The following is a 19129-nucleotide window of genomic DNA, read 5'->3' as shown; positions in this document are numbered from 1 at the left end:
TCGCTCCTGCATACAGTGTTCTCAGTACAGGCCTACTGGGAGTTACTGGGTTCTATAGATCTATAAGGTCTACTAAACTCAAACAAATCTCTAATGTACAGTCTCCAAGCAGGACAAGCAGGAATGCAGAAACAACCAGACAGACAGACAGACAAAACACCTGAAAGCCAAAGGCCTGGAGGGATGACTTTTCTTGTTTACCTGAAGAGATCCACTAGAGGCCTTAGCCTGGCCACCCACCCATGAACCTGGGTAGGAGAGCCCATATGCCTGCCTCCCTCCCTCCCTCCCTCCCTCCCCAAGGGAAAGGCGCTGTGTTCCCCACACCTGAAACACTAGAATTCCAGTGTTGGCGACAGCCAGGTTGATCTTGGTGCCTTCCCTGTCCTTGGCAGGGTGTAACCGGATTCCGTACATCTCTAGCCGACGGGCCACCTCTAGGAGCTGGAAATCTGACTCTGCTGGGGTTTGTCCACTGACAAAGCAAGGAGGGAAGAGAAAGGCCAGAGGATTTGAATCCCCCATGTCTATTACTCTGAGACCAAGCAGCTTCTCCTGGGAAATAAAAGGCACTTGACGGCAAGCCACAGGCTGAGCGATCAGATGACACCCACCTCCACCCACTAACCCCAGAGCCACACAGCAAGGACAAAAGCCCTATTACCCGGTAACACAAAACCTCGAAGTCTATCTCCAGCCCAGCCAGCCCCTCAGAATCTCAGTTTCCTCTGGGTCACGTAAAAGTGAAACACCTCTCTGTGTTAAGCAAGTTTTCAGCCAGTTTAAGTAAGCTGAACTTGAGAGCAGAATGCCAGGATGTGTTTCTTCTATTGCCAGGTACAAATGCCTGCCTCTGAGCCACAGAGGGAAGGAAGGCGCTGAGTGTCCTTTGAAGATGTTCTCCCGATCAAAGCAAAGGCCAAAACCTGGGGCTATCACAAAAGTTCTTAAGTGTCCCCGTATTTAACACAGTGCCTGGTTTGACACATACCTCCCATGCTCTGTTAGGATGACTGTCTAACGGCCTGCAAGCCTTACCCTCTCCTTTATGTTCCTGGGTCACTCTATTTCACAGCTAGTTTCTCAACCACTGGTCTTTGCATTTTTTTTTTAAAAGAGTTCAGAATGGACCACAACACCCCAGTGAAATCCTGCACTTCCTCCTGCAGCCTTTGGTCCATGTCACATAACATGGAGGTGTGTGTATGCGAGCTCACGTTCCTCCCTGTGCCGGGAGGCAGGCAGCGGCTGCTGGGGTACGACAGGAATCCATGCACACAACTCACATGTGGCTGTGGTGGAACTCCACGATTTTGTCCTCCAGTGCATCCTGTTGAGGTACGTACTTATTTTTTGCTAAGTGTTCTCTGTCCAAAGCTTCATCGAAATCCCCAATCTCCGCTACAAAGAAAGGAAAAAAAAAAAAAAAAAAGGCCACATAGGATAAACTCTTCAGAATGTGTTACAATCCCTGGGTGGCGGCAAGTACAACGCTGACAGGTGACACCAGGTAAGCACAACTGGTGGGGACGGAGTGCAGCCTCCGCTTCAGAGTGGGATGTGACCATGGTTCACAATCAGAGCCACGCAGGTGACTGTTACTTCTCCTTCATGCTAGGAGTTGTGAAGGAAACTTTGGGCTTATTGGTCTTTGAGTCACACATACTTTGGTTTCTTTTCTGTTTTAAGGTTACTGGGACACATGTAATCACACACATCAGAAGGGAACAGCACAGTGTTTTGATACGATATCCAACATGCAGTGACTTTGTAGCAGCTCTCCTGCTACTTTGTGAGTTCTTCTTTCCTCTGCCTTTCTCCACACACCTTTCTTCCACATTTTCAACCCCCTAACACTAGATAGGAGATCCCTGAATAAAGTCTGGTCCCTGAATGGGGGTGACATGGCTCTTAGGCTACTTCCTGATGATTAAGGGTGTCATGTTCCTTGGGGCAAGTGTGATATTCACAGGCAGGATATCTAATTTCTTCTTGTTGGTTTTTCTTTGTGCATGACTACTTAACAAACCATGATTACCAACAACCAACCAATATCCCACCTTACCTCTCAGGGTCCTAGCATTTGTATACCCTCTGAAAAGTTCCCAGAATTCTGAACCTCACACAATCATAGAAACTATCTGCAGCTGGCAAAATCATGCCCTTGCTACAGCCTGAGACAAACCATAGTCACCTGCTATGAACAATCTGAAGCAGCCCCATATCCCACACCTGGGGTTAAAAATGAAAGCATATTCTTATTTTTTTTTACTCTTTTTTTTAAAGATTTATTTATTATTATATCTAAGTATACTGTAGCTGTCCTCAGATGTACCAGAAGAGGTTGTCAGATCTCACTACAGATGGTTGTGAGCCACCATGTGGTTGCTGGGATTTGAACTCAGGACCTTCAGAAGAGCAGTCGGTGCTCTTAACCACTGAGCCATCTCTCCAGCCCCATATTCTTATTAATATATCTGTTTTTTTAAATCAAACTCCAAAACCCCAGAAATCATCAGGCCATTGATGAACCGTCAACTTAAAATTCATCAGTTCTTTTCTGAGACACAAATCCTGTTTAATAATGACTTTGACGTATCCAGCTCTCAACCACATCTACCCAGTGTGCCACAGGACACTGGGAAGTTCTTCTTCTCCATCTTCCCTTCTCAGAAGTAAATTCTACACATGTGTGTAATGGTTGAATGACTTAGTGTCAATAGCCCTAGGAGTTAACTGATGAAACTCGTACATGGAATAGCTGGACGTGTAAAAACCCAAAATGTTATCATAGAAGAGATGTCAGAGGCAGGAAAGGTAAACAAGTTAACGTCCTGGTTGTGGTTGTTTTACCTTAATAGTTTATAAAATTCCTTATATTGTCTGGAAATAACAGGCGAGACTGTAATTGCAAAGGTTTTTTCGTCCACAGGCCACACAATGTGCTTTCCTATACAACCACAACATATGTCTGGCAATGAATTTGGTGTGTACACGTCAGGCCCTATGTTCAAAAGAACGACTGTGCCTTATGAGCACCATTGTGTGTAGGTCTGTCAGACTCCTGGGAGGCCTGTCTTTCCTGTGCATCCTATTACCTATGTCACAAGCTACCAGAAAGTAGTGTAATGACCCTGCTGCTCAGGGAAGCAAGAGCGTGGTTGCAACCTTTTGTTCAATTATGCACAGCAGTCTGCCACATCCGGTCCATCTACTCACTGTCATCAAGCATGAAGTCTGCTGCCCCACACCACCAGACTGAGCCTACCTATCTGTCTTGCACTAAGCTGTGTAAACTCATCTGCAAACACCTGGATGGACTTCACTCACTGGCTTCCTCTGTCATGACGGGTGGGTGATGGTGTTTCCTAACTACTGTTTCTGGATTGAATTCCCATTCCATCGCAGAGAACAGTGCACAGAGCTGAAGGCTGCCCTGGTCTACAGACGCTGTTATCAGCTGCCTGAACGGAAGCTTTATTTCTGTCTACAGTTTCTTCTATCTGGTCTTGAGAAAGCACAAATGATTCCTGTTATTCAAGATAGATAATGGGGGCTGGAGAGATGACTCTGCGGTTGAGAGCAGTTTTACTGCTCTCGCAGAGGACCTGGGCCCAGTTCCCAGAACTCATACGGCAGCTTGCAGGCACCTGTAACTTGGTTCCAAGGAATCCTATGCAGTCCTGATGCCTCTGTGGGTACCCAGTCTACGGTGTCCATGCACACATGGGAGCAAACACTCATAAAATAAAAATAAACAGAGGCTGGAGAGATGGCTCAGTGGTTAAGAACACTCTTCGTTCTTCTGGAGGATCTTAAGTTTGGATGTCATATCAGGAGACTCACCAGCTGCCTATAACTCCAGCTACTCTTATGGCCTCTTTTGACATCTATGGCTACGCATACACATGTGACATACACATAAATACATGTAAATTTAAAAAAAGTAAGTCTTTAGAAAGGATAATCATGATTTACAAAGTCTCTGTGAGCAAAGAATCAGCAATCACTGCATGCTGCTCTGAAGGGACATCTGGGGCCAGACTCTTGAACCAAGGAGTCATTTGCATGGACTCTTTCTTCCATGTGGCTCTATTTAGGGATGCGCTGTTTAATACACACTGCTGACTCACACACACAGAGCCATGCCCACGTGCAGTTCACACACCACAGGGAGCTTCCCTACCACACCCATCACAGTGTGCTCCAGCCCTTCAGCGCCCTGTGAGGGGTGAGGTGTACAGCAGTCACCAACAGCAGAAAGTGAAGGCAGAACTTCTCTTGTTGGCCCTAAGTGGGGACATGGGCAGGAGGTGAATCAGAGTCTTCAATGCCCTAGGTGCCTCTGCAAAGGTCATTGAAGGCACGTGTTGATCTGGGGATAAATTTTAGTGACTGGGCAAGTCTGACATGAGAATAACAGTGCAGTGAAGCTAGGTTCTAAGCTTTGTAGGAGACTTCAGTGTAACCTGCGGCAGCTTTGTGTCCTGACACTAAGGATTCACATCCATCGAAGAACACTAAATCCAAGAATGGGACAAAGCAGATCTGGGTGAGCTTGTCCATTGTCCACCCAAGCTTCTCTTTGTGAGATGCTAGGTAACACTCTATATTTGTCCTTAAAAAAAAAAAAGTCAAATATCACCAGAACACAGAAGTCCTAGGTTCTAAGTTAATGTTTAAGGATGTGATTGACTGGGGCATTCGTGGTAATAGCAACAATAACGCAGATGTTCTTTCTGTGACTTCTCATCAACCAGGCCGTTGTTGTGCTGATTCCAACCCAATTCCCAACAGAATGGCAAAGAACTTACACTGTACAATGTGTGAGATCAAGAGAGCTGCACTGGTGTCGTTACACGTCAGCCTGCCTTGAGCCAAGTCCTGCTTCACCTGCAGAGCGAACAGGTACCTGTAAAGATCAACAGAGATGGAGGTCACGCCAAGGAGCTGGAGGTTGGTGTTCAAAGTAGACTTCCTCTCGAGAGTCTGAACGCGTAGTAAGAAACTAAGGAACTAACCAAGGAGAAAGCCTATAGAATCTTTAAGGGCACCGAAGGAAACGGTGGCTTAGAATTGCCCTCTTAAATATGAGACCATGAAGGGGCCTCTGAAGCCAAACCTGTGACAACTTGACCTCAGAAAAAATTATTAAAATGAACTGAAGCATACTGGATTATATTTATGAATTAATAAATTATGAATTGATAAAGATTTACAAATCCACAGTGGTTGAAGGTTGGTGAAAAAAGAACAAAAGAACTGAACGTATCACATTCTACAGCCCAAGGTTAGGTCACTGACTGGTACACTGGTGGCATGAAGGTTGTGGAGGTAACTAAGAGTTGTGAACCTAAGGACGTAGCTGTGAAGCCCTGGAGCGGGCGTGAGGCTGTCACCAAGCCTGTCCTGGAGGAAGGGCAGGTGAAGTGGAGGAGGCAGACACTAACCAGCATAGTTACCACTCTCAGAACTCACACAGAGCAACTTCAGTTCCCTCTGAAGCCTGCTGCCCAGGAGGGAACTCATGCCTGCAAATGTAAGCCTGGCCTGTAGCCTGGGGAGTCACAGGTCCTAGAGGGGGTGCTACTACTGTTGTCTTACTAAATGGATGTGTCATAAAAAATGCTTCCTAAATATTAATGTTTACACCCATAGTTCCCCTCGGCCTTGGCAAGAGGAGCCTCCTTCTGCAGTGGGCAGTGATGCAGAGAGTCATGGCTGCTCAAACTGATGAAGATAAGCAGCTAAAGAGCAGTCGCCCTTTAGGGGACATTGACATTCTCCCCACACCAAGGCTCAGGGAACGTCACAGTCGAGGGATCAGAAAGAACTTACGAGTCAAAGGATGAATGGGGAGGAGAACTATGAAGTGCTGACTTTGGACATGGAGTGGCTATTGCACCAACGAACTCACTGTGGACCTTGCCACCTGCACAAGGTCAAGGCAGCAAGCCGGGTCAACATCTCAGTGGGCAGCACTAACTGCACCCAGGGAAGTCTTTTTCTTTTCTTTTACAGAATTATTTATTTTATGTATGTGAGTACAGTGTTGCTGTCTTCAGACATGTCAGAAGAGGGCATCGGATCCCATCACAGATGATTGTGAGACACCACGTGGTTGTTGGGAATTAAACTCAGGACTTCTGGTAGAGCACCAGTGAGTGTTCTTAACCACTGAGCAATCTCTTCTAATTTTTTTAAAAGCCAATTCAAAACAAAAACAAAACCAGAAACCCAAGAGGACTTGAGGAGGGAAGGGAGTGTATTAGAGGACACTGGCGGAGTACACAGGAGACCTGGGGTAGATATGATCAAGATACAATGCATACATGTATGTATATAAGTGTGCATGCATGTATTCATGTATGTATAACAACAACAACACACACACAAAGGTAGTGGCTGAAGGCAAATTAGTATTAGGATGGACAGAGAGGTCAAGAAGATGGCAATATTTGACTTGACAGGACCCAAGAGGGGATAACAGGAACAGAACCCCATCTCTCAACAGCCTCTAATGAACTCCACTCTGGAGAGGCAGTTGGTTAAAAAAAAAATCACTTAGGAAGCTGGATGCTAAGGACATTATTTATTTCCCAACGGAGAGATCCGAGTATCACCTCCTCTCTCTACTGTACAATCTCAGCACTGTGTTAGTGATGTATAGAACATTTGGAGTAGATTCTGGTCAAAAATTTTAAACTGCATCCATAGAGACTTTAGATCAAGTTTCCAGTTCTTAAAGAATACACAGGTTTGGAAGAATAAGCAGAACAGCAAAAGGAGGCGAGGTGACAAATCAGGGCAGTGTGGTGTTTTGTGGTCCAAGAACAGTGTAGTGAGGAAAACTGAAGAGCCAAGCTGGACTGGGAGAGAAAACTTAAGGACTGAGAGAGGTGTAGGGTGAGTCTCATCAGCGTAACAGGTCACTAAGCGATTGTAGCCTCAGGTGGCCTGGAATTCACTATGCAGACTATAAACTATAAACTTGAGTTTATAGAGATCTGCCTGCCTCTGCTTCCCAAGTGCTGAGATTAGGGGCATGCGCTATCACACACAGTCTTAATTAGAAAACACAGGAAAAGAAAAACAACATTTGGGGTGCAACAGAGGAGTTTGGGTTTGGTGAAGGCACTATGTAACATGTAAGGTGAAGGCACTATGTAACATGTAAGGTGAAGACACTATGTAACATGTAAGGTGAAGACACTATGTAACATGTAAGGTGAAGACACTCTATGTAACATGTAAGGTGAAGGCACTATATAACATGTAAGGTGAAGGCACTATGTGACATGTAAGGTGTAGGCACTATGTAACATGTAAGGTGAAGACACTATGTAACATGTAAGGTGAAGGTACTATATAACATGTAAGGTGAAGGCACTATGTAACATGTAAGGTGAAGGCACTATGTAACATGTAAGGTGAAGACACTATGTAACATGTAAGGTGAAGACACTATGTAACATGTAAGGTGAAGACACTCTATGTAACATGTAAGGTGAAGGCACTATATAACATGTAAGGTGAAGGCACTATGTGACATGTAAGGTGAAGGCACTATGTAACATGTAAGGTGTAGGCACTATGTAACATGTAAGGTGAAGGCACTATGTAACATGTAAGGTGAAGGCACTATGTGACATGTAAGGTGTACGCACTATGTAACATGTAAAGTGAAGACACTATGTAACATGTAAGGTGAAGACACTATGTAACATGTAAGGTGTAGGCACTATGTAACATGTAAGGTAAAGGCACTATATAACATGTAAGGTGAAGGCACTATGTAACATGTAAGGTGTAGGCACTATGTAACATGTAAGGTGTAGGCACTATGTAACATGTAAGGTGAAGGCACTATGTAACATGTAAGGTGAAGGCACTATGTAACATGTAAGGTGAAGGCACTATATAACATGTAAGGTGAAGGCACTATGTAACATGTAAGGTGAAGGCACTATATAACATGTAAGGTGAAGACACTATGTAACATGTAAGGTGTAGGCACTATGTAACATGTAAGGTAAAGGCACTATATAACATGTAAGGTGTAGGCACTATGTAACATGTAAGGTGTAGGCACTATGTAACATGTAAGGTGAAGGCACTATGTAACATGTAAGGTGAAGGCACTATGTAACATGTAAGGTGAAGGCACTATGTAACATGTAAGGTGTAGGCACTATGTAACATGTAAGGTGTAGGCACTATGTAACATGTAAGGTGAAGGCACTATGTAACATGTAAGGTGTAGGCACTATGTAACATGTAAGGTGTAGGCACTATGTAACATGTAAGGTGAAGGCACTATGTAACATGTAAGGTGAAGGCACTATGTAACATGTAAGGTGAAGGCACTATATAACATGTAAGGTGAAGGCACTATGTAACATGTAAGGTGAAGGCACTATATAACATGTAAGGTGAAGACACTATGTAACATGTAAGGTGTAGGCACTATGTAACATGTAAGGTAAAGGCACTATATAACATGTAAGGTGTAGGCACTATGTAACATGTAAGGTGTAGGCACTATGTAACATGTAAGGTGAAGGCACTATGTAACATGTAAGGTGAAGGCACTATGTGACATGTAAGGTGTAGGCACTATGTAACATGTAAGGTGTAGGCACTATGTAACATGTAAGGTGAAGGCACTATGTGACATGTAAGGTGTAGGCACTATGTAACATGTAAGGTGTAGGCACTATGTAACATGTAAGGTGTAGGCACTATGTAACATGTAAGGTGTAGGCACTATGTAACATGTAAGGTGTAGGCACTATGTAACATGTAAGGTGTAGGCACTATGTAACATGTAAGGTGTAGGCACTATGTAACATGTAAGGTGTAGGCACTATGTAACATGTAAGGTGTAGGCACTATGTAACATGTAAGGTGTAGGCACTATGTAACATGTAAGGTGTAGGCACTATGTAACATGTAAGGTGTAGGCACTATGTAACATGTAAGGTGAAGACACTATGTAACATGTAAGGTGAAGGCACTATGTAACATGTAAGGTGAAGGCACTATGTAACATGTAAAGTACATGCTTATATGTGTAGGATCAGAAGGGATATCATGCGAACGTGATATACGACCAGAATGAACTCTTTCTATGTTCCTAATTAAACATTCTAGTTTCTATAAAGCAGAGTTGCTACTCTGTACTAGAGAAGATTGGTTTATTATAGTTTTATGGTGTGAGGATGGAACCTCGGGTACCACACCTGGTGGGTGTGGTGTTTGGATGAGAACATCCCTCACAATCTTAGATGTTGAATATTTGGTCACCAGTTCACAGTGTCACCATTTCATGGTGCAGTTGGGGAGGTTCAGGAGGTGTGGCTTTGTGAAAGGATTATGTCCCTGTGGGTAGGTTTTGAGAGTTTAAAGACTCCTGACTTTTCAAGATCACCCTTTTGGCTTCCTGCTGGTGCTTCAAGATGTGAGCTCTGAGTTGGCTTCCTCGGCCACCACCAGCAACCTCTACGTAGTCTCTGCTCGGCCACCATGGCCTCTAACCACCTGGAGTCATGAGCCCACATGAAACTCTTCTGGGAGCCTCCATGGTCACAGTTGCCTTGGTCATGGTCACGGTGCTCTTTTACATCAATAGAAGAGTTCGTTAGACGAGTGCTCTGCTACTTAGCTTGACGCAGCTCTATGTTATTTATGGTTTTCATTCATTAAAAAGAAAAAGGCTGCCAACAGTACCTACCAGAGGTTTCCAGAAGAACTAGATGGAGTTGAGGCCACCAGGCTTACCATGCATAATGGACTGCTCTAAACCCACAGTTACACAGACAGCAGTGGCTAAACTCAGCGGGCTCTCCGTCTTACTCATACAGAACAAACCAACCAACCACGTGATGTGAATGTGGAAAAGCCACCCAGGTTGAGGGCAAACAGGAGTAGGTCAGGTGCACGAGGGGAGGGGAGAGTGGTCAGAATGCGCATCACACACAAGTGAGAAACTATCAAAGAACAGATTTATCAGACAGGATAATCCAAGGGAAGAAGTAACTGCGACAATTCGGTCACAAATATTAGTGTTAAAAAATGATAACCAATCTTCTTTAAATTGCTTAAGACAGTTTATTATTAACAACTAAAACTGCAAAAAAAAAAATTGCAAAAAGAAAAAAAAAGAACCAAACAACGTGGTCATTGTGTAGTAAGCAGAAAATATATCAGGGCACGTGGGAACTGGCAGCCAACAGTGGTGACCTTTGCAACCTCCTTCCTTAGCGTGTGTCCTGCTTGGTGAGCCCCCAAAACTGGCTGCCTGCCTCTCACTAGACGACCAAAGGTAAGGAAAGTGTAGACACGAACCAACCTGCTCCCTGCACGAACCAACCTGCACAGGGGTTCCTGGAGGAAGGGCAGACCTCATTGTTCTGGATCAGGCAGTGGTAATTGCTCACCAAACCCAAGACTTCACAGAGCTACACGCCTTCATTCTGAACTGGTGTGTGTGTGTTACATTTTAAAAGCACTGTACCTTGAATATTTATAAACTCAAACACAAGGTCCAGTGTCTACAGAGCAATGTTCTGGGACATTATTTCTGGCCAGAGTCTAGCAGGCTTTTTGAGTGACAACCTGGAGAGGCCTCTGTGACAACAGAGGGCTTTGGAAGTGACTACACGTACGTGGAGGACACATGCTTTTCTTCTGGCTATGTTCAGTCTCTGTTCCCAGGCTGGGGTACCATGAGAAACAGCTTCCTGGACTGACACCATGGCCTTTCCTAACCACAGGAGCTGTGAGCAGAACGTACTGGCTGTTCTTGCTTCCAGAGACTTAGCGACACCTTTAGTGCTATAAATGGAAGCAATTCCAATCAAGCCTGTGGGAGCCCGGCTAACTTACTCAGAAGGCACTAAATGCAGCTACATGTAAACGGTAGCACAAATGCTTCCAGTGGGAACAGCCAGAGAACCTTTGCTTCAGGAGACTAAGGCCCACATCACACACACAATCCCCCTGCTTCTAACTCAGCAAAACAGCGACAATTTGTTTCATTTGGAAGGTCTTCATAGTCTTTCTATTCTAAGTAAAATTAACTTAGTTTCCCTGTCAGTCAATGGGGACTTTTGCAGGCAGTCTGCAACAGAATTCTGGTAGAATCCTTTGACTGAGAACAGGAACTGACCCTACTGAAGACAGACACAGAGAAACAGGAAAATCCATGTGTGGCTCCATTCATCAGCACAAGAGAATTAATTCTGAGCTTTGCCACAAGGAAAGCTGGGGGTGGGGGTAGGGGTAGGGAGGGAGAGATGGCTCCGTGGTTAAACGCACTTGCGGCTCCACAGAAGCCTTGGGTCCAGATCTCAGCATCCACACAGCAGCTCACAATTTTAACTCCAGTTCCAGGTGGTCTGATGTCCTCTACTGGCCTCTGAGGGCCACTAGGCACACATGTGGTAATCCACGTAAAACACTCATACATATAAAACATCTTTAAATGAGAGAAAATGTAAAGCTAGAATTTCTTATAAAAGGAGCCCCTGGTTACTGTTTTCAACATGAACCCCCAAGTCAGGTCTTCTCCATACCACCGACTGCACTGAATGTGCAGATCGATAAATAGAAAGGAATACAGCTTCCGTCGAGCTGCAAAGTGCAACTTAATCTATCTGTAAGAAAATGGGCAGCCTGCTATTCCTGGAGGGCCCACATCCTAACTGCAAACCTAGACTGACTTACGTCCTGCTAATTGCAGTGGGCTCTGCTGTGTTGCTAGGCTCCTGTCTGCATGTCCTCCCCTAAAGCCCTGTTCACAGCCCCGTGTCCTGACACCTCTCCTTACCATGCAACAGCAGCAAGTTTATTTGACGGTAGCTCTTAAGTGCTTACGGGTTCCACCCTTCTCTCTTTCGTCTGTGCCTACAAGACCAAGGGGTGGAGACCATGTTTTGCTGCAGCCTGGGTTTTTTACAGTCATGATTGATAATGAAGTGAGACGGCTTTAAAGCCCGTCGGTCATTTTTCCATCCACTAAAATCTCAATAGTGGCCATCATGATATTTCTGCTTACACAGGAATTTGAGAGTGTGGGAGACTCAACACGGCAGGTTCCCCGAACATCAAACTGTGTTGGGGACAATGATGGGGCTGCATAGAAATCTCAGACTGATTTTTGTTTATCATCAAGTCAAAAGAATGGGATTTCTGAAAAAGCATGTCTTCAAATATTCACTTATGCCGAGAACCAAAAACAACAGCAGAAAATTAAACATGTCCCACCCATCTGGCAGGGTTTACCAGTCTTGGTGGATAAGTCGGCGAAACAACAAAACCCCTGAAACTCTAAAGACAGTGGTAAACTAACTTTAAAAAGAGGCAAACTGTCTGTAAAATAAGAACCTCGGATGGGAAGACCAGACTCCTTGCCTCTGACTTTCAAACTAAGAAAGGGCCTAGTGACATGGACAAAGCACACTACCAACTGACTGCAGCTAGGGCTGGCTCTAGCTTTACTTCAGCACCGTGTTCCTGCTCTAGAAGCCCGGAGATGGAAGGCAGAGAACTCATGGGCCTAGGGCTGTCATGGGCTCTGGGTGTCTTGTGACTTGGGTTCTCAGCCCTAGCCGATGCTCCTGGACTTGAAGTCTATCAACCATGGTTCCCGGGTGGCTGGTGACTTCGGCCCTCTAGGGATACTTTCAACTCATCACTTGTTTGCGGGCGAGTGGGGGTGGGTGGGGTGACTCATTCAAAAGACTGAACTAGTGTGAAGGCCCTTGGTTAATACTGCTCTGTGGAGATCGGAGACACACACATGGTATTCTTCTTGAAACGGCCATGTCACCTCACCACAGCAGCAAAAAAGATGCATTCTTTTAAAATAAAATCAACCCCCCCCCATATCTGTGTGAGTGTTTGTCTGTGTTTGTGTGTGAGTATGTGTGTGTGTGTGTGTCTGTGTATGTGTGTGTGTATACAACACATGTGTGAAGCTCCCCATCTAAGCCAGAAGAGGGCATCAGAATTCCTGGAGCTAGAGTTACAGGTGGTTGTGAGCTGCCCAGTGTGTGTGTGTGTGTGTGTGTGTGTGTGTGTGTGCACATCCTCTGAAGGACTCTTAACAGAATTCAGAATCTGTTTCACAAAAGAGATCCTAAAAGTATCTTGGACTGTAACGGTTGGAAGATGACTTGACAGGCTTTAAAGGCCATCTCACTTCATTATCAATCAAGGCTGCAGAGAACCCAGGCTGCAGCAAAACCTGGTCTCCTCCCCTTGGTCTTGTAGGCACCGACGGAAGGGAGGAGGGTAGAGCCTGTAAGCACTTCAGAGCTAACGGTCAGATAAACCCTACAGACATGTTTAGTCGATTAGACTAGTGTCCGATTTCCCTCTGTCCACTCCAGTGAAAACACCCCGCTGACAACCACTAACCTGGTAAGTTCTTCCTGGAGCTGTGTGTGGTCGGGAGGGAAGAATTTCACAACAAATTTAACAACGACGTGCTTCGGTCCTGAAAAGAACAACAACATCAGTAATTGTGTGGCGATCCAAGCCTCCCAGGTCCCCAAGAAAGAGTTTCAGAGACTCATCTCTGTCACCCCAAGGTTTCCAGAGTCCAGACACCACCACCACGAAGCCACCCAGAATGTCACAGCTGCTAGGTCAGTAACAGGCGATCATCTAAGAAACTGTCCACAGTACTACACTCAACTGCTCAGTACCCTCTGGGTTTTTAATTATTCAGCTGTAAGTCACCAAGTGCTTCCGGTTTGTTGTTTGGTTTTGTTTGTCCAGACAAGACTTCTCCTTGTAGCTCTGGCTATCACGGAACCCCTCTGCAGACCAGGCTGGTCTGGAACTCATAGAGATCCACCTGCCTCTGACTCCAGCGTCCTGATCTATGTGTTTGTGTGTTCCTTTAGTGCACTGGTGTTTTGCCTGCCTGCCTGCCTGCCTGCCTGTGTGAGGGCACCAGACCTCCTGGAACTGGGGCTGCAGAGAGTTGTGAGTTGTCATGTGGGTCCTGGGGATTGAAGCCAGGCTCTCTGGAAGAGTAGCTAAGGCTCTTAACCAGTGTATTTAAATCAATCAAATGTTTTTGGTTTATTGGTTGTTGTTTTAAACAGGATCTCAGTATGTAGCTCCAACCGGCTTCAACCTCATGGAGATTTGCCTGCCTCTGTCTGGGGCTGGGATGAAAGGCAGATAACACTGTTTGCCGACCAACTGTTTTTATCCACAGGTAGGCTCAAGTCATCGGAAAGGGAGATAATGAGATGTGAAGCCTTCATACAATTTAGGGTGTATAGCTGTCTACAAAGCATGGCTGCTACTACCTCATCAAACACATCTTAGCTCCAAGACATGCAGAGAAAATACAGATGAGCTGGGGCCCAGTTGATGTCATTGTCCACCACAGCCTTTACAGTCTCGTGCACATAGCCAAGGATCTACAACAAAACCAGGAAGTGGCTGGAGAAGAACGTGATGGAGAACTTTTCAATTTGGCAGAAAGCCAAACATAGTACAATGTACTGATTTGCAGTGTGAGACTTCAGACTGTTGGTGGATGTAACAGCCTCCGAGGGGCTGCCATCTGGAAGGAGAGCAACAGGTCAAGCAAGGTACTCTAAAGTGAAGATGTTGGCTGTGTACAAATTACGAGAGAAGGCAAGCCGTGGAGGCTGGACAGATGGCTCAGTGGGTAGGAGCACTGGCTGCTCTAACAGAGGCCCTGGGTCTGATTCCCAGCACCTATACAATGACTCAGAACTTTACTCCCAGGTGATCTGACACCCTCTTCTGGCCTACTTGGGCACTGCATGCACATGGTGCAAACCATGTATACATCTTTTTTCTTTCTTTCTTTCTTTTTTCCTCTTTTAAGCCAAAGCATAGGCATGCTGAGGCTAAGGATCCTGAGATATTCCCAATTTAAGTCTAAACATGAGGGGACATGGTAGCACCAGCTCCAAGGCCACTTGGAGTTTAGGGAGAGGCAGAGTGTACAGCACAGGCAAGTTGGAAAGCCCACCCTTTAATGTCAGTCAGACACTGGCTGATTCCAAACAGCCATGGTGGGCTGAGAAGACAGAGGCCATTGCTTTCTCCATATTCAGGAGGCTACTCAGGTCCAGAGGGACCTGAAGCTAGGACAATGCTGTTGTCAATGCCAAGTGACATCTTCGTCACACGGGGCTAGTCACAGCGCACAGAGGAGACTCTGAGGTTGTAGCAGGCCTGTCCAGTTTTGACTTTGGAACGATGGCTGCTGTCCCACCACAAGGGGGCCCCTCACGCATCACTACAAGAATAAGTGACAATCATCTGGATCCACAGAGAGGCAGGAACTTGTAGGTCCTGGTCACCTGCACTGGGCAGGCACGGAGGCTGCTCTCAGCAGTGTGTCCGTGGCTCCCTTACCACATCCTGGAACATTAGGGCAATGATATTCTCTCATTACTTAGCCTGAGTCACTGCTTAGTTTAAATGACTGGAGGCCAGCATCAAATGTAATTGTAGGAGGGCCTCACAGACACTTCGTTGCATGCCTTTACATCCGCAGCAATCAATAGGAGTGGCCTAGGGGTGTTTCTTAATCAGAGAAAAGTGAGCTAGGACATGTGGTGAGCTTCAGGTGCAACTACAGCCTGCAGTTCTGGTCTTGTCGACTCGAATCTGAGCCATTTGGGACAACTTTTAAGAACACAGATTATCTCAAAGCAGAGAAAATGATAAGCCGGTGCTCAGGGGCCAGGAGACTGAGAACAAAAACCATGCTTCCTCTTTTCTATTGTTCTCATGGGCCCTTAAGCTCTTCTTTCTAATATGCAGGCTGCATTTATATTAGAGTCCTACTTGCTCATCAGATACATACAACATACACACACACACACACACACCCCATATACACACACTCACAGACACATACCATACCTACATAACACACATAACCCCCCCACCACACATACACACATACATACCATACACACACACTCACAGACACATACCATACCTACATAACACACACACCATATCTCCACCACAGACACATACCATACCTACATAACACACACACCACACCCCCCCACCACACACAAACACACACACATACATACCATGCACACACACTCACAGACACATACCGTACCTACATAACACACACACCACACACTCCCACCATATACACCACACACACACACATACACACACACACTCACAGACACATACTGTACCTACATAACACACACACCACACCCCCACCACACAGACACATACCATACCTACATAACACACACACCACACACCCCCACCATACACACACACACACACTCACAGACACATACCATACCTACATAACACACACACCACATACCCACTACACAGACACATACCATACCTACATAACACACACACCATACCCCCCCACCATACACACACACACACACACACACACTCACATAGAAACATACATCCCATACATGCATATCACATACACACACACACAGACACATACATACCATATATACATAGCACACACACACTTACAGAGACCCATACAACCACAGTCATACAGGCACACACACGGTCACATACACACGCTCACACAGACACACACGAAGAACACACAACCTCACACTCACAATTAAGCCCTTTCTCCTCAGACAATGCTAGCATTCTGATTTCATAGGCTCTGAAAAGGAAGATTAGAAAGCCTCAAGTCTATTTCAAGAACAGAAGTCTCCACCCTTCCCCTGAGCACAGAACAGTTAAAACAGCAAACAGCACAGAGACAAGCTCAATTATTCTGGGGGCTTAATAGCAGGCGTTAGTCATTAATCAAGATGATGTTTGATTTCTAAGCGAGGTTTTGATTACCAAAGGATTATGCATGAAAATGGCGGAAGTTGCCTATTTTAACAGCCTGTGGATTAGTGGGTGCTGATAAGCTGTCATGAGGGAACAAGGAATTTGTATCTCTAGGGATTCATGTCACAGACAAAAAGACACCTCCACTTGGGAATCACCTGGCCTAACAATTGTTGTCACCAGGAAGCTCAAAGGATACACTTACTTCGAATCTGCTTCACAATGGGCTTCAGGAGATCCAGCCACACCTAGAGCAAACGGAGACAGAATGTCAGCAAGAACAGGCAAGCGTCTGGAGACCATTTCAAGCTACTGACAGGAAAGTACTTTTGAGAATGTGAGGTCGTGAGCATTTTTTCTTCTAGAATGCCACATTTCACAGTGCCACATCCTATAAATCTTTTGTTTTATTATTTTCTGTGTACAGGTATTTTACCTGCATGTATGTCTGGGTCCCACATTGTGCAGTGCTCCTAGAAGCCATAAGAGGGTGATGGATCCCCCTAGGACTAAGTTGTAGATGGTTGTGAGCCACCATGTGCATACTGGGTACTGAGCCCAGGTCCTCTGGAAGAAGACCACAGCTCCAAGCTCTGCTAACTCCTTTTAGAGATTGTTTTAGTGCACATTCTGCAGATACTATGCCTGAACCTGACCATTAAAACCTTTTTAAGGGGCTGGAGATGGCTCAGTGGATAAGAATACGGTCTGCTCTTTTGGAGAACCTGGATTCAATCCCCAGCATTTACAAGGCAACTCACAACTGTGAGTAACTCTGGTTCCAGGGCATCTGACGCCCTCTTCTGGCCTCTGAGTGCATTACATGGACGTGGTACTCTTACATACATGTAGGCAAAACACTTATGTACATATTAACATATGTAAAAACACCCTTTCTTAAGTACAGGTGGATGGTGAACAGGGATGGATGGAGCCCTCAGCAGTAGAATGCTGAGATGTGCTAGGAACTAAGAGCTGCGGCAGAGCAAGGTTTGGTTTCCAGTGCCGTGTTCCCAGTGCTAGGCAGCTAACAACCATCTGTAACTCCAGCTCCAGGGACTCTGATGAGCCTGGCTCTATGGGCACCTGCACTCATGTGCACATGCCCAGACACGCCTAGACGTTTAAAAGCAACGAAAACAAACATGTTTAAAGGCCTAAATTTTAAAATCTTATTTGTGCTTTTATTATATTTACCCATTCTGAAGATATTAATGAATGAGCAGTTAATGAATGATCACATTAGTGGCCAAATGAAATATGCATGATATATATCTATATTTCTATATATAGTCACATATACACAAAATAGAAAAATCCTTGAGGGTCAAGAGAGAAGGGATAAGTATTTATAGATTATCCTACATCACAGTCTATCAACTATCACGCATGTTATCTACATACATACATACATACATGATATCATACCTCACACGCTACCTAAAGTTATATGCCCCTCAAAGCCAGAGGGACTGCTGGGATCCAGGAGAGAAACTTGAGCCATGCATGGTACAGGATCCATCTTAGAGGCTCAGCTAGAACTGAACTAGGTTCACTCGGCCCTAAGTCCTAACTCTCACCTCTATGCTTCCTGCATGGAATTCAAATCAGAGAAAGAACAGCTGGCCTTGTTAATAAAACACAAGCTAAGCACACAGTCTATGCATAGCTTTTTAAAAACCGCCCTTGAATTGCTGGTCACTTGAAAGGGATTCTCTCTGCACCTAGGACAGAACCAAGGTTAAAATCCTCGTGGTGAAAAGAAACGTAAGAGACAGACGCTGCCTGTAGAAGTGATGTCGGGAATGACAGGTCTTTACAGAGAGAAACTTTCAAAGGCAAAGAAGGCAATGCTGACAGTGGGGAATGATTTGTGCTGGAAATCTAAATCACAACAAGGAAATACCTCCTCGGGCATTAAACACGATACATATGATGTGTGTTTGTGTGTGTGTGCATGTGTATGTGCCTCTGTGTGGGGGTGGGTGGGTGGGTGGGTGTGTGCATGTGTGTGTTGTCACTGAAGAAGGCCAGGGCACAATTCTTATTTATAGGTAATGTGTTGGCACAGCTGGCTACAGGTGCTGCAGCAGGTATCTGAAGGTGCCCCTTCACATCTTCCTCCATCTGGTCACCTGTGTCTGTAAACGTGTATTTGTTCATACAAAATGTATATCCAATGAATGCTAACCTTAACATTTTTATGACAGTGATAAAATGTTTACAACAGCCTACATGAAGCAAGTAAAAGAAGTAATGGATGTCTATG

The 19129-nt window shown here is 45.2% G+C and overlaps 1 protein-coding gene across 7 annotated transcripts in view; it reads right to left on the bottom strand.

Moving 5' to 3' along the window:
* Positions 1-19129, bottom strand: part of Farp1 (FERM, ARH/RhoGEF and pleckstrin domain protein 1) — a 251806-nt gene that overhangs the window by 54687 nt on the left and 177990 nt on the right. For all 7 annotated transcript variants that reach the window (XM_085828845.1, XM_021181763.3, XM_021181765.3 and 4 more), the window contains exons 4-8: positions 17066-17108; positions 13423-13501; positions 4815-4912; positions 1287-1401; positions 328-475 (exon numbers count right to left, since the gene is read on the bottom strand). In XM_085828845.1, coding sequence (XP_085684971.1) covers positions 328-475; positions 1287-1401; positions 4815-4912; positions 13423-13501; positions 17066-17108 — 483 coding nt within the window. The remainder of the gene's footprint in view (positions 1-327; positions 476-1286; positions 1402-4814; positions 4913-13422; positions 13502-17065; positions 17109-19129) is intronic.

Source organism: Mus caroli, unplaced genomic scaffold, assembly GCF_978045245.1.
Source record: "Mus caroli unplaced genomic scaffold, Mus_caroli_1 scaffold_12, whole genome shotgun sequence".
NCBI classification, from domain to species: domain Eukaryota; kingdom Metazoa; phylum Chordata; class Mammalia; order Rodentia; family Muridae; genus Mus; species Mus caroli.
Note: the sequence above shows the minus strand (reverse complement) of the source record. Positions and strands in the feature narration are given on the sequence as shown.